Here is a 27,305-nt window from a genome sequence, read left to right as displayed (position 1 = left end):
TGTTGGGTTATTTCATGGCAAAAGTTGAATTGGGTAGTCGAATAACAGTTGGGAAGATATATGTGACTAAGAAAGGTGATGCTTTGTTGGGTTGGTTACATCAGCGAGATCTTGGTGTTCAACTTGATCCTAATGCATCGCCTCAAGTTATTGTCCAAGAGGTATGTGACATGTCGACCATGTTTTCAGAAAAATTTCCTAATGTTTTTAAAGAAAGTTTAGGATGTTTGAAGGGGTGCAAACATCATATTAAACTAAAGGAGCAGGCTGTTCCTGTGGTAGCAAAGGTAAGAAGAATTCCTTTATCTCAACAACCTAGTGTTCAGAAAGAAATTGAAAGACTTGTTAAGAATGAAATTATTGAATCAGTCGATGCCACGGAATGGTTGGCACCAGTGGTCATCCCTAAAAAAACGAATAATGAGATTTGTTTATGTATTGATTTACGTGCCTTAAATAAGGAGGTGGTTGTAGACTGATTTCCCCTTCCTAACATCGATGAGATGGTTGGTACACTGGAGGGTACAAGATACTTTACCACATTAGATTTGGCTTCCGCCTATCACCAGGTGGAGTTAGATGAAGTCTCTCAGGATTTGACTGCCTTTATTACACCTATGGGTACGTTCAAATTCAGGAGGATGGCTTTTGGCCTTGTATCGGCAGCCTCTGTATTTCAACGTATTATGTCCAGGATTCTGAGAGGTCTTAAGGGAGTGAAATGCTACCAGGATGATCTTTTGATCTATGGCAAGAACATTTAGGAGTATAATTCTCGTGTGTGCGCTGTCTTAGAACGTTTGAGTGGGGCAGGCATGTCTTTAAAAAAGGAAAAATGTAAATTTGGATTAGAAGAAGTAAATTACCTGGGTCATCGTATTACGTGCCAAGGTGTGTTTCCAAAAAAAGAATTAGTTGACACCATTGACAAAGTTAAAGAGCCAGTTAACAAGGATGAATTACTTTCATTTCTTGGTATGGTGGAATTTTATGGGAAGTTTATAACGAACTTTGCAGAAAAGTCATACAATCTAAGGAAATCGACAGCAAAAAATGTCATGTATGAGTGGTCGTCTGACTGCAAGCAAGAGTTTGAGCATATAAAGAATGAATTAAAAAAAGCTCCCTCTCTTCATGCTTTTGTTCCTGGTCTTCCTACTTATATGTTTACTGATGCGAGTGAAAAGGGACTTGGTGCTGTTCTTGTTCAAAAGAAGGATGGAAATGAGGTTTTGATTTGTTGTTCTTCCAGGTGTCTCAGAGGCTCTGAATTAAATTATTCTGTAATTGAAAGAGTCTTTGGCGATTTATTGGGCACTAAGAAAGTTCAAAAATGTGATTTGGGGTACTAAGGTTGTGGTCTTTTCTGATCATAAGCCTTTGAAAGAAGTGTTCTTAAAAAAGGTTTAGATTCTATTTCTTTAAGAATTAGGAGATGGATTATTTCTTTGCAGGAATTTGACTTTGAAGTACAATATATTCCAGGGGTAGCAAACAAATCTGCAGATTGCTTGTCAAGATTAGTTGACAGGGAGTGTAGTGAAGAAGAAGCTATATATGATACTGAGGAGGTTATTAATGTAAATGAGGTTACTGAGGGTGCTGTGTAAGAATGTGAATGGAAAAGTGAGTTGGAGAAGGATGATGAGATGATTTCTGTTATAAATTCTTTGAAGGGTAATGTGCGTTTGAATAAACCTTGGTCTCTTGTGGCTGATGAGCTCTCTATTACAGATGGTATGCTGACTTGAGGTACTAAGTTAGTTCCACCTTTGGGTATTCGTTAAAAAACTGTTGTCACCTGTTCATAATGGTCATTTGGGTGTTGTAAAAACGAAGGAAATGATGCGTTTGCAGTTTTGGTAGTCTAGTATGGATTTAGAAGTAGTGAGATTAGTCAGGGATTGTGTTGAATGTTGCGCGAGTGATAACATTCTGAAGACTAGGCAGATGCCTATGGTGTGTAGAGAGTTGCCCAGTCATCCTTGGGATGAAGTTGCTATTGACATCTTGGGTCCTCTTAGTGGAGTTTCAGATACCCCGTACTTGATAGTTCTTATTAATTTGTACTCCAGATGGATTGATGTGACTGCGGTTAGGGACATTACCTCTAACTCTGTCATTAAGGTTTTGGAAGAAATTTTTAAAAGGGAGTTTTCCTAATAGTTTATTGTCTGATAATGGTCCTCAGTTTTGTTCTAGTTTGTTTTCTGATTATTTAAAAAAGTGTGGAGTAATACATAAGAGATGTTCTTTATATCATCCTGAGACCAATGGTGCTGTGGAGAGGGTGAATAAAACTCTCAAGGAGTCTATACAATTGGCTAGGTCAAATGATTTGAATTGGATTGTAGCTCTTCAAGAAAGGATAAATGCTTATCGTTGTTCTCCTCATTCCTCTACTGGGAGGTCTCCTTTTGAGTTGTTCAAGGGTAGAATACCTAATACTTTGTGGTGTCCTGGTTGGATGAAACTCAATAAAGGTTTGGTTGACAATAGCATAGGAGAATGGAGAGAAAGGGAGTTGAATAAACAGTTGTTGAGAAAGATTTACTTTGATAAGAAGAAGTGTGTACAATTTCAAGAGATTAAAGTTGGTCATCTTGTTAAAATAAAAACACCTGTTGGATGTAAATCGTGGTCTAAGTATACAAATGTCAGGCCGGTCATAAAGGTTTTCAAGAATGCCATAAAAACACAAGATGGGAGAATCTGGAACAAGAGTCGTGTTGTGCTTGTTAAATCTAATATTTTAGTCTCTGATGAAAATGATTCATTTAATGCCATCAATTTCTCTGCTGGTGACCCATCTACATCTTTTAATGCCTGTAAGCGGAGCATGAGGTTACGTAGTGCACCAATGTACTTGAAGGATTATGTTTAAACTTTTCTTTATTTTTTTTTATTTTTTTTTGTTGGGAAGGAAGATGTGTAATGTTGTGCTTCACCTGTTCACCTGTAATTTCTCGCTTGTTTCTTTAATTCATGCAATACTTGTGTCATATGATTCCATTTTGACATTCTGTATTCTGGAATGTTTACTGTGGTTTGAGTCAGTTGACTCTGAGCGTTTGTGGCTGAGGTTTAATAAAACCTACGCGAAAACCTACTTGTTTCCAGCTTGAATATTTCATCATAAGAAGACACCACACCCTCCTTTAAACACTGAAATACCACCGCCTTTCTTATATACCTACTGGAATCAGTCTGGGTAGTACAGGTTCTAGGCAGTACCTGCGAGGAGCTGTCCGTGCTCCCTTAATCCATGAGCTAAGTACAATATGGAATATTTAACAGTATTATCAAGGGTGAATGTTGTCCTTTGCTGCAGCTTATCATTTAGAAAACACCAATTTTAGTTACATAGTAACTAATACGATTCAAAGAGTAGAATTGTATACCAAAGAGATTTCTGAAGTTATTGAGCATATGGACCATCTGTCTATCCGTCCATCAATCTGTCTATCTCCCCGCCCCTCCGTCTATCTTTCCATCCATCAATCCATCCATCCATCTTTCTATCCATCTGTCTCTCTCTCTCTATCCATCTATCCGTCCATCTGTCAAGCTAGCTATCTATCTTGCCATCCATCTGTCGGTCTATATATCTATCCATCTATCCGTCCAGCTGTCTGTCTGTCAATATATCTATTTAGCTATCAATCTATCCGTCTATCTATCCATCTGGCCATCCGACTAACTGTCCATCCATATATCTATCCGTCTCTCTTTCTCTCTGTCCTGTCTATCTATTCTATATATGCAGATTCAGTGTAATGTGCTATTTACTATCATTACCAAGATTGGGAGCGTCTATGACTCGTGAGAGGTGACACACTCTACAATGGTATCACAGATCCAGAACCTGGAATCAGAAGATGGCTAGTTGTCCCCAAAATGCACTTGAACATCTTGATGCAACTGGTCCATGAGATTCCTTGCATTTCCATTGGCCTAGGATTGGTGTAGAAACAGAGCTATTATGCCACTTGTTTACTTCTTGCCAGATATACCATCTGGAGGACAAACACACTGCCAGTGCCACTGTCCGCTGTAGAATTATCTTTTGACAGGAAAGGGATTTATATAGTCAGACCCCTGGATTCCTTTATGGCTTCCAGGAACAAATATATTTAGTTGGATGTGGACCATGCAAGTCAGAGGGCTTCTGCAACATGAAACTTAGCAGTACCTCCTGTCTTAGTGGTAGAAAATCATACATTTTGATGAGGACCTCTTTGGGGTGACGTTTGCGAAAAATGCACACGTAAGTGGAAGGGGCAATGTGCTGCTCTGTGCATCCACTTTTAAGTGGGTTGGCCTTAATTGACGAGTCAGAAAGAGTTTCTTGAATGTTTTCCACATCATTAGGCTTAGTTCCTTTGAATTTGTGCTCTGCACTTTAGGTGTGATCTCCACATCTCTGCGTTTTTGCCTAAATGTGATGACATATATGTGCTCTTCATCATTTATTTCTCATTTGTTCTAATGCATTGAATTTTTCTACAAAGACTTCATGTGTGCTGTTTTAGTAGGCTTGATGACTGAATGATGTTTTGGGATGTGAGTCTGAACTTTGGCAAAATTGTTGATCGAACTACATAGTAAGCAGGTCTTCCCTTTTGGGGGAAGGTGTATGTTTGTGAGAGACTGTGCCCGCATTCGTCACATGGTCCCGTCGCACTTCCAATGGAGTTTCTACTAGAGTGAGAGAAAACTTTGTTCACTGATTCATCTGTTTCAGATTTGTAACACATGCCAGCAAAAGAACCCTTCATGTGTGGTGCGCATGCCTCTCAAGGGCAGCATGTTGTACTGTGTCGTGCAAAGTTCTCTTTGTATCAATTGTGTCAATTTTCACTGATTGCCTGCCATGAAGTATCAGGTGCATAGCTCTAACTCTGATCTCGCTTCGTAGAATAAACTTTGCATAATCTGGGACTTCATCAGACCCAATTGTATGGTGAGAGCTGCTAATCAAGCGTTATAGCCATCTGCTCAGCCAGTGCGAGGCAAAGCTTGTGAATCTGTTCTCTGGTGAGTTGATTGCATAATTTAGTAGTACTAACTGCAGAATTCACCACTCAAGTATCCACCTAGATGTACGAGAAGGGGTACGGCATAGCATACTAAAAGGAAGTGGGACATCAGTTTGGCGAAAAGCTTTGTGGTGGGCTAAAACAACTGTTTCTTCAAGTTGTGATGAGCAAAAATAGTCACTTTTTTCCTTTGTGTAGATCCTCCATGTAGAAATTAGCAGCAAATTAAGCCTACCACTTTGTATTGTGCACTAGGACTGGTGACAGAGCATATCACGCCTCATAATGCTAGAACTGAGTACAGAGCATCTCATTCCTCATTATGCTTGTGACTTGAATGCTATGCATGCTGTGTGCTCAGGAATGCACCATTTTGTCACATATTTTTCAAACATATACTGTATGTTGAATCTGAATAACTCAACACCCAGTCACTTCTCAATATCCTTGGGGAGAATCAGGCTTGCTTGACAATATTTCATTAGCGCACGTCATAGCCTATGGCATTTTAGCAAGTTTAAATAAAAATTGTGATGTAAAATATGCCATTTGTCCTAATTTTTCCAAAATTGTCTTAGGTCAGATCCCCCTCACCTTACTATCCAATTAAATCCTAGTATGGCATTACCTAGTTAAACTCACTCACTCTTCTACTAGCCATGACATGAGAAAGGGAGACAATTCCTCCTACACTTTCTGGAGAAGTATATTGTCTGGATGTCTGCCTGAGTCTCTGCTGGAATAAGGGTGTGCTGCCAGGCCTAAACAAGCATTTGCAATGCAATAGGTCTCGCATTAGGAAAGTGTGAGCTATTGGTATTGTAAATGACACATTTTTTTAATATGTGTTGGCTTTGAAAATATATAAATTAATAGCATTGTTATTCACAAATCCAATAGCTTACACTTCCCTAATGCGAGTCCTATTGGGTATGGCAATGCTTGTTGGTAGCAAGCAAGGACAGTGCTGTTGTGGTGCTGAGTGATGATGTGGTTGGGCTGAGTGATGTGGTGGTGTCCCTGAGTGATGTGGTGGTGTCCCCAAGTGATGTGGTGGTGTCCGAGTGATGTGGTGGTGTCCCTGAGTGATGTGGTGGTGTTCCTGAGTGATGTGGTGGTGTCCCTGAGTGATGTGGTGGTGCTCTTGAGTGATGTGGTGGTGTCCCTGAGTGATGTGGTGGTGTCCCTGAGTGATGTGGTGGTGTCCCTGAGTGATGTGGTGGTGTCCCTAAGTGATGTGGTGGCGTTCCTGAGTGATGTGGTGGTGTCCCTGAGTAATGTGGTGGTGTCCCTGGGTGATGTGGTGGTGCCCCAGAGTGATGTGGTGGTGTTCCAGAGTGATGTGGTGGTGTCCCAGAGTGATGTGGTGATGTTCCTGAATGGTGCCTCTGAGTGATGTGGTGGTGTCCCTGAGTGATGTGGTGGTGTTCCGAAGTGATGTGGTGTGTGAGGGTGAGGGTGTGTGAGGGTGCGAGGCGGTGAGGGTGAGTGAGGGTGAGAATGTTGTGAGGGGTGTGAGGGTGTGAGGGTTTGAGGGTGAGTGGGGATGTGTCAGGGTGAGTGAGGGTGGGTGAGGGGCTGTGAGGGAGGGTGAGGGTGACAGGGGTGATGGGGTGAGGGTGTGTGAGGGTGAGGAAGTGTGAGTGAGGGTGAGTGAGGGTGAGTGTCGGTGAGTGAGGGTGTGTGAGGGTGGGTGTAGGAGGGTGGATACCTGACTATGGTTCCCCCAGATTTTTTGCCTTGTGTTTAGCTGGTTTTCGACTTTGTGGCCTGGGATCCTGCTAATCAGGGTCCCAGGCTATCTGCTCTCTCTTTAAAATGGACTCCATGTACCCTAGGTACATCACCAATTGGCTATTGGGTCACCTTATCAGCCCCTGTACAGTGTACTATAGGTACCCAGGGCATAGGTGCATCCAAGGCCTACCAGGGGCTGCAGCATATCTTTTGCCACCCCTGGCTGGCCATCCAAACAGACACAACTGGCTGATCACTCAGCTGGGGCAAGGTCGTGTAATCACCCCTTGTTTAGATATAGTATACCTATGTCTAAACCTATATCTGGACACATATACACCTATAAGTCACTCCTATGGCAGGCCTTAACAATCCTGGAGGCAGAGTGCTTGGTTTTATGTGAGATGGTGCTCTAGCATGAGTTGAGCCTGTCTGCAGCTTTCGGAACCATGTCCTTATAGCTGTTCCAGGGTATTACCATACCATATACTCTTAAGTGCATTATAATCCTCGCGGTTATTGCTAACTTTGGTTTGGCTTTATCAAAACATGTCGTGTAAGGTGTCATACACTTTGGAATACTACCCCCTCGCCAGTTCTGGCGACGGGGGTAGCATACCACCCTTCTAGAGGGAGAAGACATGTTACTTTATTAAACGTGGTTAAATCTAACCAGAGCCTCAGCATCACAAAATGGATGCTGCTGCCACAGACACAAGTCTGGCCTCCTGCTGCTGACCGAAACTCTGGCAGGGGAGGCCTGGACAAATGGTATCCGGTCACAGGGCGGTGTTACACCACCCCAGACAGGAGAGAGTGGATTGAGGCAGGCAGGGCGAGTGAAACTAGACACTGCCTGGGGCGCACAAGGCTCCCCATGCATAGCCCAGTTCAAACCGGTGCTGGGGCACTCCAGCCCCAGCTCTGGCGCGAAACTGGACAAAGGGAAAGGGGTGTAACCACCCCCTTCCTGGGTCCCACCCATAGGAGGGACCTAGCAGGTAATCCAGCCCCTTGATTTGGAATAAAGGTAGGAGCTGTGTCCATAGACTTTAGATAATCCTAACTGAAACTTTTAAACGAAACTCTGGACCCTTCGACATCCCACTCGACGTGGAAGACTGAAGAATCTCCCTGTGGTCAAGGAGGGACCACCCTGTGCAAACAGGCAGCATCCAGCGCCCAACGGTTTGCTTTGTTACAGCTCCCGCCAAAGCTCGAGCGACAGAGATCAACAAGAACCAGATTCCCAGACATCCAACAGCCCGATCCACAGCCACAGCAAAGCGGAGACCCGTGGAGGCGACGTGAGACGTGGGACCAGCCATCTTGAAAAGACTGTGAAGTGCTTCCAGTGCAGCTCCCGAGGCACCCTCAAAGCTGTGCATTGGGGATTGTGAAGCCCCAGCCCCGAGCAGCTTTTGCACCGAAGATCACCCTTCCACACTCAACGAGTGCTGCGTGGGGCCCTTTTGCATTTTCCTGCTCGACGCGTCTGTCCGGTCACTTGCCCGTTGGCTAGTGGTCACTACAACGACGAATTTTTGAATTTACACTGCTGGTCTGGTTGTTCCACACTGGCCCTCGCTCCCCTAAAAAGGAGCAGCCTCTCTGACCTTGCTGGTCCGAGTAAGAAGTGATCTTCAAATCCTGCGTGGGTTGCATTTGCCAAGGCCTGTTGACTCCAATCCGGAAGCCGACACCTCCGACAGCGAGAGCCTTCGTGGGACATTCCGTGATTCACTCCTGGTCATCGTCGATGCCCCCTTCTCGACAACCACCTGATTGCGCCCGACATCGCCTGGTTCCTTCCTGGTTCCATCCTGGTCACTGGCTAGTGACCCAGACTCTGTCCCCTCTGCTTTCAGGTACTCTACATCTTCGATCCACCCTTGGATCCAACCGGACTCTTCTCTCCTGGCAGCCTGCAGCATCTTCATCTCCAGGCTCCATAGAACTCCACGACGAAACCCTATGACACCTATGCACCCGCTTCCTGTGGGTGAGGTAACGAGAGTACTCCGGTGCTCCTGTAGTGGTTTACACCTCTAGTGTCCTAGTTTAAAGTGGGGAAGTTCTAGTCCAGTCGGAAGACTTCTAAAACAGTAACTTTGTAACTTTTACGCACCATTGACTTTGCATTGATGCATGCGTGTGCTTTAAGCGCTGCACCCGAATCCCGCGGGCCTCTCCCGTCCTAACTACTGTTAGACCAGTGTAGCCCCAGCGATTCCCAAGGCCCTAGGCCTTACCATTGTTCGAGACGTGGTACTTATACCACTATTTTAGTATATGGTTTTAGTGGCCACCGGCCTATCCATAATTGTGCAACTTTTGTATCTTTAACTGTGCTTTTGTTTAAACGCTTGTGCCTCTGTCCTCATAAAGAGTACAGAGGATTATTCTAGTAACAAATACATATATTTTTATAACATATAACTTGTGTGGTGTCCTTTCGTTTGGTATTAAAAGGATTGCATATGGTAAAACAGCTGGCTTCACATGCCCTCTTGAGTTAAGCCTAAGACTACTTAGGCCTATGCTACCCCTAGGATAGCTTGTCTACAAGGTGGACTTACAACCACCAAGGGTTGCTTGGACTGATACAAGGTGCTCACTAGAATAGTGAACATCATACATCAGGCCAACTTCTCACAGTGGGTGAAGGTGTAAGGGTGAGTGAGGGTGTGCTCGGCCTAATGGATGAGAGGGGGCTAATGGATAGCAGAAAGGTTACTTATTTCAGAAGAGTGAAACAAGGCCATTGTTCCTGTTGGTGGGATGGGCTCATGAAGGAAACAAGTGAATCTTGTGGGGTTTTCCAAACTCAGTATGAGCAGCAAGTCCACATATGTCTATCCACACAAAGTGCTGTGGCTTACATCAAGCTGTAGGCCTTAGACCAATGGACAGTGAAGAGAGGGCACAGGTAGGTTAAAAACACAGAAGTTGTCCTCATGGTGTCAAATGAACCTTGTGGTCTTCTCTGCACCTCAGCACCAGCAGCAAGACCACACATTACTCTGTTACCTCTGCTGAAAGCACCTTGGCTCATATCAAGCTGAAGGCTTTGACCTAATGGACAGTGAATAGGGTGCAGAAGGTTAAAAACAAGAGTTTGTCCTGATGGTGTCAAGGGCACATGCAGGAAACAAGTCAACCTTGTGGGCTTCTCTGCACCAAGTCCACATCTAACTTCATTCTTCTGCAGAAAGCCCCTTGGCTCTTATCATATTGAAGGCCTAGGTCCAAAGGACAGTGCAGAGGGGGGTACAGGAAGTTAATAAACGAAAGTGAAGCATGTGGTTTCTCTGCACCCAGACACCAGCAGCAAGTCCACATATGTCTCCGTTCTTCTACAGCAAGCCCATTGGCTCAGCTCAAGTTAAAGCCTTGGCTTAATGGACAGGGAAGAGGGGGCGCCCGAACGTAACAAAGGGGAATTTGTCCTGATGGTGTGATGGACACATAAAGAGAATATACACAAACTGGAATAGTAATTATGTCCTTTGTCCAGCCGGACAGGAATTTATTTGGCGTGGCACACAATCAGAAAGTAATGTCAATGGGGCACAGCCCGTGACCCACAGTGAACAATGGTACCCTGATCACCCAAACTACTAGGGTCCACTGTTTTTTGTAATAAGCTAAACGCCCAAGGTCCCTAGTGTACTACCTTCGGGTTTCTTTGTTTCCTATAACTGGACACATAAAGAGAAGCAAATCACACAATTCTCTGCGCAAAGTCCACATTTGACTTCAATCTCCTGCAGACCAAGACCTCTCAAATCTATTTGAAGGTCTTGGTCTAATTGACAGTGCCGAGACAGTTCAAAGGTTACTTATTGTCAAATATATATATATATATATATATATATATATATATATATATATATATATAAAACACACAAGTTACCTCCTTTGGAAAAGCTCACATGCAGGTAGGTGCAATCTTCGTTTTTATTTTGCAGTTTAGCAGCACAGTGATAAAGAAACAGAGTCCAATTCAAATACAGCCTGACGCGTTTCATGCTCGGAGAGCATTTCCTCAGAGGCTTTTGAAAAAACACTGCGTGAAGCACATGAATTTGAAACCTGAACAATTCATGTGCTTCACGCAGTGTTTTTTCAAAAGCCTCTGAGGAAATGCTCTCCGAGCATGAAACGCGTCAGGCTGTATTTGAATTGGACTCTGTTTCTTTATCACTGTGCTGCTAAACTGCAAAATAAAAACGAAGATTGCACCTACCTGCATGTGAGCTTTTCCAAAGGAGGTAACTCGTGTGTTTTGTATTTAATTCGGCCGGCCTCGGTCGAGGAGAAGCCCGACCACTATCTGGAAGTGGGTTTACTGCAGTTATAAACTGAACAGTGGCAGATGGTTCGTGTTTGCATATGGAAAGTAAAGCACAGAGACTAAGGAATTATTTCCAAACCCACTTGGAGTTTCACTTTATTGAACTATGTGCACTGTTGTGAAGCAGCTCACTGGAGTATTTTATCAGGACTACGAGCACCAGCAGGCTCAGGGAGAGCCAACGCCCACTTGGCAGGTGTTCAGGTTTCAAATTCATGTGCTTCACGCAGTGTTTTTTCAAAAGCCTCTGAGGAAATGCTCTCCGAGCATGAAACGCGTCAGGCTGTATTTGAATTGGACTCTGTTTCTTTATCACTGTGCTGCTAAACTGCAAAATAAAAACGAAGATTGCACCTACCTGCATGTGAGCTTTTCCAAAGGAGGTAACTCGTGTGTTTTATATATATATATATATATATATATATATATATATATATATACACATATATATATATATATATATATATATATACATATATTCTCACGCTCATTGGTGACCACAAGAAACTGAAGCACTCCGTCGGGGCGGGTGCAGTTTGCGGTTCTGGTCCGACCGCTATATATCACGCTCAAAACTCCTCTGATTTTATCAAAAGATGCTGCACTCATGGTGATGCTTTTCAAGTTCCATAATTCGCAGGCAAAAATAAACCAACGCATTTCGGCGTAACGCCTTCCTCAGTGTTCAAATGCACACTGAGTGAGACTGGGTTAAAAGCATTACCAGAGGGTCACCACATTAGAGAAAGGACACAGCGTTCATGATTAAAAAGACGCCATATTGGAACTATGTTGTTCTTAATCGTTTCACGTAATATATACAATATTTACAAAACGAAAGCGAAAATCTCTCGTATTACATGGCTTTTATTTGCAAATCAGTCTTTCCGTATATCGGCACAATTCCTTTCATTTTATTCACGTGGACCCTCAATAAAGCAATTCAATAGGCACGTGTTTGTTACAATTTTGACAACTACATTGAGGAAAGGACAAAGCGTCTCGGATTAAAACGACGCCATATTGGAAAGGTATTTTGCTAGTTCATTTCATACATTATTGTCCATAATTGTACGTTGAAAAAACCTCTCGCATTGCATGACTTTCCGTAATGGATATTTACAAGTCAATCTTGCCGCATATCGGCACTATTCCTTTTATTAGATTTCATATATTGCAGTTGTTAAACCCCTATGTTTTAGAGACAGAGAAAGGACGGTGCGCCTGTTCTATCTCTAGGCGCATTCGTTTCCACACTTGAATAATTGGAAACTTCATTGCAATATTGCAATTCACATAGGACACAATTTCTATATGAGGTATGTTATCCTATTGTTACCATAAATTCAAGATGAATTTAATTCAATAAAGCCGTGTATCGGCTTACGTCCTTTTTCTGTTTCAATCTCATACAGGGCAATGTGTCAAATTTAACAAAAAAACTTGTCATTTGTATAGCAGATGTATTTACAATTCATGGTGTGTGACTTAGAATGCTCATTACTATGATTATAGAAGTCATATTGCTTTGAAATGTCTATACTACTTACATACAGGTACAAAAGATTCAAGTATTTCACAGATGCATGTTCATGGGCCTAGATGTACACCAAGCTCCTACCCACTGTTCAGTCCCCCTGGATGTTTCGTCATAAGGTCTATGATGTATCGAGAGTCTAATCTACGTAATCTTTTCAGCCGATCCCCCCTCTAATGTATACAGGTAGAGTCTAAACCATAAAATTGTAGTTAGATCCTATCTTTGTGATGCATTTCAGAGAAGTGGCGCGCCACCGTATATGCCATATCTACTTTGTCTATGGCCCTTAGGTGTTCGAGGATTCTGATTTTAAGAGGATGGATCATGTTCCCTATGTATTTCAGCCCACACAGGCACATCAGGCAATAGACCGCATAGGGAGTAGTGCAGGTGATGAATTTGTTTATTGATTTTAATTCCTTCATCCCAGGGACTTTGTATCCCAGAACCCTTTTCCTATTGGTGCACGCTTTGCATTTCCTACAGGGAAAGAACCCTTTCATTTCTTTCAGGGTGCTGATCTTCCCTGGTATGGCTTCTAGATGACTTCTTACCAATGAGTCTTTTAAAGATCTACCTTTTCTAAAAGTCACTAGTGGGTGTTTCGGTATACCATCTTTTATGACTGGGTCTGTCTTTAATATGTGCCAGTTCTTCCTAAGCATTTTTCTTAGTTGATTTGCATCTGAGGAATATGGGGTTATCATACGAAACTGATTTTTATCAGTCTCTGTCTTAGTCTTATCTTTGCCCAATAGTAATATTTTCCTATCAATACCCCGTACCTTGGTCAAAGCCTTGTCCAAAGTATCGGATTGATAGCCCCTCGCTTTAAATCTCTTAATGCTCTCAGAGGCAGCTGCCTCAAAATCTGCATCCTTGGAGCTATTTCGCTTCAGCCTCAAGAGCTCCCCATAGGGTATGCTCTGGATAAGCTTTGGGGGATGGCTACTTCTTGCTTGCAGTGTTGAATTGCCTGCTGTGGCTTTTCTAAATAGTGCAGTGTGTAGGGTCCCTTCTTCAACGAACACCCTCAGGTCCAGATAGTCCACTGCCACTGGACTAACTGTACCCGAGAAGTGCAGGTTGAAGTTGTTTTCATTCAGGATCCTAATGTACTGATGTGCTTGTTCAAAAGTACCTTGCCATATGATGAATAGATCATCTATATAGCGGTGCCAGTGCACCACTCTGTCTCTAAGTCCCCCTTCTACGGTCCTGGGCACCTGCTCCTCCCACCAGCCTACGAACAAGTTCGCATAGCTGGGAGCAAAGCAGGTGCCCATCGCTGTTCCAGACCTCTGTCTGTAAAACTGGTCTTCAAATAGTAACATGTTGTTCCTTAGGCAAAACTCCACAAATTCCAACAACATGCTAGAATGCTCCATAAATCTCAACTGTCTCTTTTTCAGGAAAAATTGTATTGCATTCAAACCATGTTGGTGTTCTATACATGTGTATAAACTGGTTATATCCAACACAATAAAAAGATAAGAATGGTCCCACTTAACTTTTGCAATTTTGTTCAAAAATCCTTTGTGTCCTGTACATAGGATCTTAATTGTTTGACAAAAGAAGATAAATAGTAATCAATGAAAATAGATAGATGTTCAGTCAGGCTGAGTGAGAGATGTTTTGTGAAAGAATATATGTATGTGTGCGTTTGTTTGTTTTTGCCTGCAAATAAAGGAACTTGAAAAGCACCACCGTGAGTGCAGCATCTTTTGATAAAATCAGAGGAATTTGGAGCGTGATATATTTATATATATATATATATATATATATAAATACATACACATACTCACACATATATAGTTTTACAATCATATAGTTTCCAGAGCAGATGCAGATTTGCATGCTGGGAAATTGGTGGTGTGCTAGGATGTCATATTAATGACTAGAAAGGGGCAATAGGACACGGGTGAAGTCCGTTTAAAGGATCATTTGTCCTGATGATGTCATGGATACCTGAAGGAAACAAGGGAAATGTGTTGACTTCTCTGCGCCAAGTCCACATTTGACTTCCAAAGCTCCGCAGAAAGGGCCTTGGCTCAGAGCTCCCGGAAGTGTCGGCCTGATGGCCAGTGAAGAAGTCTGATGCGGCGGGCGGGGGAGCGGCAGCCTTTGAAGTCTGATGCCAGGCACAGACAAATGGTGGTGTGACGTGGCTGGTTTGTGCACGCGCATAGATCATATGAACTGTGGCTAATCCGCCGTTTTGGTAGACTTTTTAGACCGCTTACTAGAATCTCGACAAACAAGCATTGCTAAAGCAATGATTTAGGTCGAGACCTAAAAAATTATCCTCCTTATCTGACCTTAGTACCCACTGGAGTCTCTGGTAGTGCTCACTATTGGAGCACGCCCCCCCCCCCACCCCCCCAAGCACTAGAAATGCCTCATTGCTGAATGCCCTGTGAATAGACTTGTTTGCAACTATGTAGGGCATTTTCAGTTTGACTGACATTGTCTAAGTTGGGAATGTTTCTTGCAACAGTTACACAATCTATTGGCAGCACGGACTGAGCTTGCTAGATCCAGTCCATAAAAGTCACCCCACCACAGTATACAAACACATTGGTAATTCAGTAAGATCACCACTCAAAAACCGCATGCATCTCCTACAACAGTTGACTTTACCCCAGCCCATCTGGTCTCCCTCAACCCCCATGATCACGCAATCCTTTTAGTGAATAATCCTGATGCGCTGCTTCCCTCAAGTGACCATCAGGGATAAAAGACTGGGCGCCTGATTTAGAGTGCGATTACTTTGAGTAACCGACCTTCAGATTTAGAGATGTATGCTGCCCGTGCGGTCCTCTCTTACATTGGCAGGTACTGCCGTCCCGACAGTTCCTTTGAATGTATTGAAAGTGTGCCACCAGGCTCCATTTACCTGGAGGAGCAATACGCCACATTTTCACTTTATTTTATTTTCAAAAAGAAAACCCCAAAGCGTTATTAAAAAATAAAAAGAAATCACCCCACTCCCCATCATATTTGTAAATGTGTTTACTTTCACTTACCATCGTGGTAAGCAATGGTAATTGAACGTTTTTTCACTTTTGGACGGACAAATGGCACAACCTCTGACGACCCTTACTCTGTCAGGCAGTCATAGATGTATATCAGCGGTGGAGACCAGAGTGGTCTCTGCTGCTAAGATAATGAAGGTCTGCCCGACTGAGGCAGATGGACCTTCAGTTTGGCAGAGAGGGTACTCAGGCAAGCTCTAAATCGGTCCCTATTCAGGTGCAGCTGTTTCCTTTCATCTCTTTCAACTTCTGAGTAAATGTTTGAGGAATTTATTACTCCAAATAAGCATCTCCTTATATTGCTGCTACTAAACATTTTTATGTTTATTATGCAATTAATTTGTGGCCAAATAGGTTAAATGGATTAAGAGAATATTTTTTCTTCCAAGGCACATTTTTATCCTTTTTCCATTTATCCTGTTTATGAAATTGCTTCTAGCTGTATAAATGTTTACTCTTTGTAGTAAACTAGTTTGAACCTTTAACTTCTTTATCATTTAATTGCATTGTTGTGTGAAGTATTTTATCTTAGACCTCCCTTGCACAATCCCAGCAAAAATGATAATCCTTTAACTCTTGGGTTTCGCATAGTTGAAAATACTTCACAGCTTCATATATTTTAAACATCACCAGCTTTGTGAAGCGAAAACCTGGTGAAGATTAGAAAAAACAAATTGGTGAGACACAGTGGGTTCCCCTGCACGGCAGTGCTATGACTCCCACAAATGGAAGGAAGTCTCTCCCTTTGTAGCTGCTCCTGATAGCTGGCTGAATACCTGCTGCCTCTTGAGACTTAAGGTGTGCTGCAGTAGGCAAACTACCCACCAGCAGCCAGTGGCCTCTTAGCGTGTTGCTCTGGTGGACCCCTGGATAATTTCCTGTAAGAAGCCAGTCCTCGTGGGGAGGGAAATCCAGCTGCGAAGAATTATCTGGGACATTCAATTCCATCACACATTGCCAAAATGAAGTGGTATTGTTGAGGACAATTTTCCTTTGGTGAAGTGTACCAAACTCAGGAAACTTAGGGGCATATTTACAACAAAGTGGCGGAGAGTGGGTTAGTTCCAACATAGCCAACGCCTTGCTTCGTCACTTTAGAAACGCAGGGTTGCACATTATTTTCAATAATAAAGTGCACCCCATGTGTTTCTCCCTGCGCTGACACTAAATTCAGATGCCAAGTGCCAACGCAGGCACCCTTGCAACATAGAGCATGGGTGCCTGTGTTGAGGGAATGATTGTTTATGTGCAGGAAGGTGTACTTTCTTGCACATAAACAATATAGAATTGTGTTTTGCTGTTTCTATGTGTGTTGCACAGCAAAAACTTTCTCCTCGTTTCACCATGTCAAGACCAGGTTTTCCCTGATCTTAATTTTGGCACTGCCCCATAGTTACGCCACCCTTGTAAATATGGGGCAGGGTCTAAATCAATGGGTATTGCAGCGGAACGACCACGCAGCATCCATTGCCCACCCCTTTCACGCAGAATATAGCGTGAAAGGTTGCCTTATTTATAAGGCAAGCATTTAAGCCACGTTAAGTGGTTTAACGCCGCCTTGTAAATAAGGCAAAGCCCATATCGCCACAGGGACATCTTTAAAAGTGATGTTTTTGTGGTAATAGGGGCTTGTAAATATGCCCCTTTGTCTGCCTCGGTGAATGCCAAGTGTTCTCTGCAGCTCCTAGATTACAGTAAACATTCAGGAAAATTATGGGTCGACTGCAAACTCCAAAAACACTAGTTCCGGTACCAATGAATTTACTAAAGTGTGTGTCTAGAAAAATACTGTAATACATTGTAATGTATTACCATACAGAAGGACGATGGTTGTGTTGCATTACATACTGAGGTCTGAAAGGAAGTCTCTGTATTGTCCAGTATAGAGTGAATGTCAGCAACCCAGATGAAAAAAGTGCTAATGGCGGAAGTTACACAAGGATCTTTACTTATATACTAATTTTGTAGGTAACCACTCCAATACTTCTACTTCTTGGTGAGAAAGACAGGCGGATATCCCCTCATCATGGGATGGAGTATTACAGAGCACTCAGAGCTAGAGGGGTTCCCATACGGTGAGTGGAAAGTATTATTTTTTTTATAGTCAATTATTCAAGTAAATTATGGCATTTCTTTATCGGGAATGTTTGTTCGTGCTTCCTCACTAACAGATTAATCTGGCACGATGCCACATAAACCACAGACCTCCATATAGTGAGAAAGGCCACATTTGTTAAGACATTAATTCAACAGTCAGATACAATAAATATACCTGAGCCTCAATAATACGCGGTGACTAACGACCACCCGCTCTCCCTCAAGGACACCCACTCTCCCTCAAAGCTCCCCCACAATATCAAATGATGCCCTAAAAAATCACTCACACACTAGACTTACCTTTTCCTTCTCTCATCTCACAGCTGTCATTTCCCCAGGCACCTCTCCCAAGCAAATCACCAAACTCTCAAAGTTATCTCAAGCTTAACCTGCCTTATCTTTACCAAACTCATATCCCAGCCCATGAGATGTGGGTCCCGCCCCTACCCATGAGGGGTGGTACGCTCATGTGAAAGCTGCACCAGTCCTAAAGTGTCAAACATTAGCAGCACCCAGCCCACTTCTTACATCACTTATCAAATTGTACTTGAAAATAAATAAAAAAACAACCTCAAATCTCAAATGCAGTTCATATCACCTGTAAATGACACCACTGGACCGGGAGGGCATGAGAACCAACAAAACACTCTTTTCTACACTAAAAGCCAATGACCAAGAGTCAGTGAAAAGAGACTGAACTTTGCTTCCCCAGAAGTCCAACCCCTCGCCCAGCTCTAGCCTGTCCCCATCTGATCTCTGTGTCAAGTGCTACCCACCTGAAATAGCCTTGGGAGTGACAGGCCGTGAGGCCTTTCTCCTTCCGAGCTACTATCAGTCATGATTCCACTTAAACTACAGATTTCCATATAATGCGAAAGGCCATATTTATTATGACAAGTCTGCAGGCCATTCAACATTTAAATACAATAAATATACCAAACCCTTTCTAATACAGAGTGAACAACCTGACCCCCCCCAATTAACGCCCCTCTAAAATGCCAAATAATCTCCAAGTAATCACTCACGTGCCATATTAACATGTTCCCTCTCCCATCTCACAGTCATTCTTTCCACAGCCTCCTCATTCAAGCAAGTCACAAAACTCGCAAAGCTATCCCCAGCTTAACCTGCTCCAACTCTCCCAAACGTGCACCCCGGCCACTGAGATGCGCCTCTCCAAAGGACGATATGCCATCTTGTGATTCATCACCTCCACTCCCAATTACCATAAACCAAGGTAACACTATTAAAGTGTTTTCTTGCCCCACCTCCCCCCCTTTCAACCACATAAGGCATTATAACAACAAGTATTCTGAAATACTCAATATCATACCTTCTCACACCACTATCTTGCAAGCAAATCCCATACCTCCAACAAATAATATCCCTTTCCAAACAATCATAGATGCACACCATCTACCAATATAAGGTAACATTATCTTCATTACTGTTTCCGTGCAAGAACACCTGTATCCCTAAACTTTAACAAAACATCCTCTTCAACTTGCTGCTCACGTTAACCATGGCATTCTGTTTTTAGACTCCACACCAAACTCTAAAGGGCACAAATTCAGTCCAGACAGTGCATGTGCTTGCCCAAATGTTCTTCAGCCATACCAAATCCTCTTCTATGATCTTCAATAATGAGAGCCCTGATAGCTGCACCAAGTCATTTTAACCAAGATGAAATATTAACAGATATTGACATCCTCTAGCAAGAACTAGGTAGGCCAATGAGGGCAACAGCTGTCCCCACCGCATTGCCCTCTTACCCAAGCAAAACCCCTCCTGTCTGATAGTTGGTAGTCCGAAAGTGCAGCCATATAGACGGCTGCCAACAAACTTTATAGTCAGCCCTCCCCCAATCTAACAAATACCCCACAACCCATGTCATCATTTTTTTCGATGATGGACCTTGTATGCACCCTAGAATAAAATATAAACAACATCACCATACAGAAATCTATTTGTTAGAACCCAGACATCCCAAACCCTTCCCATATATAGCGATCACACCATCTGGACCAACTCCTTCCAATCCTGTGAATATCCTCGTTCTAGAGACCCACCCTTGCGGCCTCAGATGCTGTCCAATCCGGACAGCATGTGCACCAAACTTTCTCACATTTAGATCCAGGTAAGTGAATGATTTTCTCAAAAGTTCCAAAAAATGAGCCACCGTAACTCTTGTGCTGTCAGCATGACAAAAAAAATCTTCAACACTACAAGACCATAAATGTAGGTACTTCCTCTAATTCAGCAGTGGACAAACCTTGTTTACTATGACTGGCAGTATTACCGCCCATGTACCCAATCCACTTGGGTGTATTTCGGTTGTTGATCTACAGCTGTTGAATCTATCTCTTGCATCTTGCTCGGGCCTTACTGTACAAACTCCTTGTCACTTTCTCACAGCGTTCTCTGGTATCCTGACAATCATTCGTTGTCTAGTGTGGAAGCCGAGGCGGACAGCTTTGTGAACAGCACAGCATGGATTGTTCGCCATCTGCCAACATGGGAGAAAAATCAGGAACGAAAGCAACCTGAACGTTCTTATCCTGTGAGGAGATGAGTTTCAACCTTCTTGTAAACGCTAAAAAGAGGACTTTCCTTAATGTTTTCTAAAATGTACCATATTGTTTTCTTTCACATTTTGTTCTTCACACGAGGCTCTTAAACATTCTTCCCAGACAATCAAAAAGGATCGGTAAAATATTTCAAGATATGTTTAATAAAGCGTCAAACTTTGCAGATAAAATAAAAAGAAAATAGTGTGTGGTCAAATATTACAATTGAACATGGGTAAAACAGAGCGTAACTGGAAATATTTTTAGTGTGCCACTGCATTTCACAAGAGAAAAGTAGGAAACAGCTGAGTAGTATACGGAGAACATTTCTTCAAACTAACACATGGGTGGGGATTGTGTAATGTGACATATGTGCACACCCTTTTCTGGATTACACAATGTCCCCACAACTTCTGACCAGAGTCCTGACCGGGAAGTGTTGACACCCACAAATCCCCTGAAGGCTGGTCCTGGAAATAGATGAAGTTGTCCAGGCAGAAAGTGATTTAGGTGGTGACCCAGGAATCAGGTAGCACGGGGCCAAACCACACACACCTTTTGACCCCATCCAACCATGCATTGTGTAGGACGTAACATAGGCAGGACCCCACCCCCCACAAGCCATGCCCCACAGGGACAAAACACACCCAATGTTTAGCTTCATCCCATCATACACTGCTTAGGAAGTGGCCAGGCATGATGGTTTTTTTTTACCTGACCCTTCCACTAACAAAACACACCTACCTTATGATTTCATCCCACCTTGCAATGTGCAGGAAGTGGCATGGCAAGAAGGGATGTAAGTGGTGGATGCACCAGCTAGACCCCACAGGATCAAACCACCCTTTGGCAATCTACAGTGCTCTGAAGGTGTTCTAGGAGGAAGTGACATAGGCAGTCACCTTAGCACCTCAAAAGGACGACAGCCATTAACATTGAGCCCTCGCGACATGTTTTAAAAAGGGATACTACAAAAGGTTTTAGAACCACATACAGGAAAGCAATAACTTTATGGGTATCTGGGTTGCCAAAAAGCCCTCACTCATAATCTGGATAACTTTTATAATTGCTGTGACGCTTCCTGTATCTGGGGCACAGGATTTATTCATGGATTGTGTCAAAAAAGTGTTCACTTTTAACAACCTGCAAATCTCAATTAACAAACCATTGGAGAACAAGTAGACAAATTACTCAACCCATCAACATGAACATGTCGGACACTTTGCTAGGTAACACAGTCCTTTACTATGGTTAACTTGTATTTGAGGGTAGTGCTCACAATGTTGAGGGTACTGTAGTAGCTTGTTTCTCTAAATAAATAGTTTCTTGTTGAATCAGTAATATACACTAAAGAACATGATTTTCAAATTCCACTCAATGTGAGGACTTTCTCAGTGTATGAATTGAACCAAGGGACAGATAGATGCACTATTTGTCAATATTAGAAAGAAAAGCTTCAACAAGCTGCAGATCTCAGCAGCACGCCTACTGTTAGGCATACCAGAAATAGAACCAGTATGGGCCGTCTTTCCGCTTCTTCATTGGCTCTCCATAGAGAAAAGCATACATTTCCGAGCGCGCTGTATTCCTTTCAGGGCCCAAATATGTAAAATTTCTAGGGCTACTTCCTGATCATTAGCAAATCCCTATTATTTAATTAGAGGAAACACAACAGTAACACTCAAGACAAGAATATGTTAGAAAAATACAAAATATTTATTAATTTTTTGATATTAGTTAATTATCGGATATATTATACATAATCATATAAATATATTGGAGAACTAAAATAACAGACCTTAACTTCAGAGACTTCCACAGGCGCACAACATTCTTACCACTTTCACTCAATACCATATATCCTTCAAACATACACACAAAACTAGATATCGTAAATACTTTGTCACACCAGGAGTGATATGGATGGTATCTAATGCACAATGACCACAGAGAAACACACAATAATAATTTTGTGTAGATGGATTGTCAGGTCTTTAAATTGGACCAGGTGGACGGCTGACTCAACGCGCGTTTTGACAGAAACACTGTCTTCATCAGTAGTTTTCACCTTTGAAAGCTGTGCTCTGAAAAGGGATAACAAAATGCGGCAGCTAGACTTCTGCTGGGACTTTCTCTCAGGCAGTGTGTGCGGGCACATCTTCGCCTCCTTCACTGGCTCCCAGTTGAGTCTCGGTTTAAATTTTAAATGCTGTCCATTGTTCAACGGGCCTTGTATGGGCTGGGCCCACTCTACCTTCAGAAGCGCTTTGTCTTTTACACGCCCTCTAGACAATTGGATCTTCGGACAAACTCCTCATACAGACTCCCCGGTTTAAACGCCATCGGCTGGGCGGCTGTTCCTTCACTCGCAAAGCTGGTTCAGCTTGGAATGAGCTCCCTCTTGCCCTCAGGATGGTCTCTGACCCGGCAGTTTTTAAGAAGAAACTAAAAACGCTGCTGTTCTGATGCCTTTTTCCCTCCTGATTTGCTGAGTCTACAGCCGGTTCTGTGGGAGGCTCTTTGGTAGCAGCGCCGGGATAATGTTAGTAGCTGTGCGCTCTATAAAACTAGTATAACATAACATAACATAACGTATATAAAGTCCAACAAATATAATTTGTTCATAATATGTCATCTGTTGCGATACTAATACTTGCAAACATGATACAAAAAGGGGCCTCCATGAAGAAGGACCAGAAATCTGTGTTTACTTTGATCATTCCAAGAGTTCAGTGGGGAGGGAGAAGCTTTGATTGGCAGCACCTCCCTCGTCTTTGGAACCGTCTTCCATTATCAACGAATTATGCCTTTCTCTCATCTAGCACCCCTAAGGCCCGCTCTCACCTCCAGCCAAACAGCGCCAGGATGCTCCTTTCGGAGTGGCAGTCAGCGCTTTACAAATACCAAATTACATTACATTATTAAAGAAAGAAACAGACCTTCTCACGAAAACCCTTAAAACATGGTTCTTTAAACTAGAAGGTTTCATCAGTCTTGGCTAGCCATCTCAGAGTCCCGTGCCTAGACACCCGTGTGTAGGAGCACGCATTTTTATGAATTAATATTTAATTAACAAAGATTCCACTCGCAAAAAGTGTTGCACATTACGCACCATTTTGAGAATGCAATCGGATTTGCGTAACAACTTATATACTATGAGGTTGGTTCACAAAATCACAATTCGCAGTACGATATACCTAATTAATAATCAGTAGGCTGGATACAATTTGAGACCATTTGTTGTATGCTACAAGCAAAAGGAATGTGGGTTGCAATGGACACCAGACCCGTGTTTACATTCCTAAACGGTAATTTTTTTTTATTTCTAAAAGGAGCCTGAATGTGCTAAAAGAACCGGCGCTGCTTTAAATTTTTTTTTTTAAGTTTCAATCCGATTCCCAAAAAGAAAGAGGGTTCTACGGGTACCCCTTCCCTTTAGGAATTAGTTGCCACCTACTTTGAGAAATCAGTAAACTTGTCAATGGTCTGTGACCGGAACTGCAGTCTCAAACCATTGATACATGGATTACCAACTCGCAATTTGGAAGGAATACCACTTTCACACCCCTTCAAAACTGCGAATCAATAGGGGTTTGAAAAATCAATTTTACGAGTCAAAAAACTTTTGGGCACATAAAATGTTTTTTTTAAATCAAAAATGTCTCTTTCATGGTCACAAACTCTATGATCTTCCGAATTGCAGGTCGTGTGACCACTAAAGGGCTTAGTACATCTGGTCCCAAGTTACCCAGGACATTGGGTCAATATTACTTTCCTTAACAATTGTATTTGTTGCTTCCTCCTATGACATTGGTTTGCTTTATACTAGGTATTAACAATCGGGAAAAAATGAAGGACAACAGTGGGAAATTTCATTAAAATATTATTTTATTGAACCTAAAAATCTATATGTCTGTTAACAAACCTAAATAAAAGGAACACACTGGAAAAGCAAACGCACAAGCAAAGCATAGACAGAACAAATATAGATAACATGGGGTATCAAAAATAATTTGGCACTTGAGCAGCTCAAGTGCTAAAAATATCAGTTAATAAAACACTGCTGCCCATGAAATTTTAAAATGAAAAGCTTCTTTGTTGTTTTGCTGCAGAATTTAAAACATGTTGTAAGAAGCTTCTATACTCCAATCTATGCGTACTAATCACAGTAAAGAACACATTCTAACATAATTCCCCTTCATTAAAAAATGAACAAGAGCTTACTGCTGTTGTGGGATAATAAGCAGGACAGTCCTGGTAACAATGTCCACGCAGGCTGGACACAGAGGACTGTGCTTACAGACCCCGGGGTTCATTTACGAACCACTTGCGCCGCCGGTGCGTCACCTTTACCGGCATTAAAAGTGGCGCACCAGCCGCGCAAGGGGCTTGTAAATAGGCCCCCGGGTTGGAAAAATGAGGAATGTGCTTGCTTCACAGGAACAGCTTTTGCTCGGGTGCCGAATGGGGGCCTGTGACGTGGGGGACCCGGATGAGGGGCCCCCTGGTATGCCTATTAATGTTTCTGCCCTTTTCGTCCAGCATACAGAGGCATGGAGTACACCTGAAGAAGTACGACGACGGTCCGAGGCGGAGAATCGACGGGCTTACACCTTTAAGGGGGCGGATCCGGAATGGCGGCACGCCCTCCCCGAAGAGGTAAAACCCATCCCTGAATCAAGCCAGGTGTGCGAGACACCCGGAGGCGGAGTAGGAGACTGGTGGCGTGAGTGGAGAGACAGCGGAGCGGTGTGGACGGAGGAGGAGGACGAACGGAGGACGGAGGAAAGACTGAGAAGCGAGGAAGAGGAGGACGGAGAGAGTAGCACGGAAGCGGAGGAAGCAGAGGAACACCGGAGGACCTTCGAGGGAATACCAGCGCGACCTCGGAGGAAGACGGGGAGAGAAGCAGAGGCGGACCGGAGCTACGACGAGACTCCAGGGGAGAAGGCGACGACCGGACCGGTGGACAACGCTGAGGGCGGCTACCGCAAGAAGCAAGGAGGCTCTGTGGAACGCGCATCGCCCAGCCACACTAACACGGAAGTGTGGCTCGACCAGGTACGGTCCAAGTTCACAGGGTGGGCAGGCATCAGGCGAGGGAAGCCCCCTTAATGCACGAAACCTCCTCTACACACCCTTGTTGTTGTTTGATGAGCACAAGGGATCACGTCACTGAGCAGGGGTATTAGCGGGCACGTGTGTTCCCCTCACCCCCTTTCCCCGCACGAAGTATATCACCGAACTCTTGTACTGAGACGGGTTTTCTTTTCTTTTTCCCATACCGGCACGTCGAGGACAACGAGACGGCGGGAAAAAGGCCTACAACTCCCAGGAGGCATTGGGATCGACGCTCCGGAGGGGGAAGAACCACGACGGAGGAGGCAGAACAACCCCTACCCTTTTACCGGGTGCCTGTACAAAAACGCAGACTTTATCAAATAAAAAAACCTGCTCTACCCCGACAACCCGTGTGCGTGAATCTGTTCGAGCCCCCCCCTGAAACCCCACAGGGCCAAACACAACATGAAGGAGGGCTGGGAAGGGATTTTCCCTACAGAGGAGAAACTGATGGGGAAGTAGCCGTGGATTTACAAATAAATAAAAGAAAGACTAGAACAGTGCCCAATGACAAGAAAATGTGGATACAGTCTTGTAATGTGAACCTTTAAAGGCCCTCCAAGAATGCTTATATTGTGTTAGAGGAGTCAGTCAGAATAATCAGTAAACCCAGAAAACCCAACTGTCTTTTGCTATATATTTTGGTGACTAAAATAAAGTTTTGAGTTATCCTCAATAGTTTAATGAACTGTGCTTTTTCACTGTCACTCATGTTGTGAATAGAAATGTCAAAGTGTAGTGTGCATTGCATTGTAATATGTGCAACTATATCGCACCCTTTGCAGAAAGGAACAGCCCCATGAGTTCAAAGAATTTGGGTAAAAATTTGACTGCTGGGTTAACAGCCAAGCTCTTGATAAAAATAGATCACCACTAATGTAATGAGCAGAATTACAGAGTCTAAAATGATGCCACACTAATGCGAGTGTATGCATATCATGCCGTATTTATCGGCACTAGCACAAAACAGATGACAAGACAATTCACCAAACTTGTATTTTCACACATTTTAGGACACTCTTTGATGCAATGTGAGGCTTTGAGAGCAGGTAGACCCTTGAAGTGAAACAAAAAAAAAATACTTAAGTGGGGGGAGGGGGGGGTTTGTTAGTTGATAGTTGTTTCCAGTTGGCATCAGTAGCGTGTATGTTCAGGACAAGACCTAATTGGAGGTCCTATGATTGAATGCAATGCTTTTTTATTTAAGAAGTACCCACGGAAGGCAAGCTGCTTTGTAGCTTAAGTGCATCCTAAAAGACGCTCGTACCTCTCGGTGAGCTGTAATCACCAATTAAGAGGTCTTCTTGATCCCTTCTCAAGACTATTCCTCGTCTAAAGCAAATATGAGGAAGCGTGATGTCAGGTGGAAATACAATCCAAGGCAGTGCAAGTTCACGTGGGATGTCTAAAGAGAATATTCGGTGTGTGGATGATCATGATGTTGTTAACTAGAAGGTCAGGATATCTGTGCAGAGAGGTAATACGTTCTACTGTACAAGTGTTGCTAAACATTAGAAGAATTAGGTCATCAAATAATGGTTTAGGTGAGATCTAGAGAGATAAGAATATGTGCTAGGACCAGAAGAAGTGTTATGTCAGGAAGTAGATGCAGAAATGTACCTAGGAAATAAGATGGATGCAGGATGCGTGATTCACAAAGGGCTAAGGTGTGTGTGAAGCTTAGTGCATGTGAAAGGCCTTTTCTAGGTTTGATTATTATGATGCATGCAGATGTACTAAGTAATATTGTGCTTCAGGTATGGAGAGTGCAATCTAAAAAAACACAAGTGTGGCGCATATGTGCAACATGGG

General features: G+C 43.1%; 1 protein-coding gene across 1 annotated transcript in view; it reads left to right on the top strand.

Moving 5' to 3' along the window:
• Window positions 1-25,487, top strand: part of LOC144783326 (acylamino-acid-releasing enzyme-like) — a 352,393-nt gene extending 326,906 nt beyond the window's left edge. The window contains exons 21-23 of the mRNA XM_078662358.1: window positions 17,677-17,783; window positions 20,221-20,365; window positions 24,915-25,487. Of these exons, the coding sequence (XP_078518484.1) occupies window positions 17,677-17,783; window positions 20,221-20,365; window positions 24,915-25,487 (825 nt within the window). The remainder of the gene's footprint in view (window positions 1-17,676; window positions 17,784-20,220; window positions 20,366-24,914) is intronic.
• Window positions 25,488-27,305: the final 1,818 nt, after the last annotated feature.

Source organism: Lissotriton helveticus, chromosome 9, assembly GCF_964261635.1.
Source record: "Lissotriton helveticus chromosome 9, aLisHel1.1, whole genome shotgun sequence".
NCBI classification, from domain to species: domain Eukaryota; kingdom Metazoa; phylum Chordata; class Amphibia; order Caudata; family Salamandridae; genus Lissotriton; species Lissotriton helveticus.
This window is presented reverse-complemented; position numbering and strand designations above follow the sequence as displayed.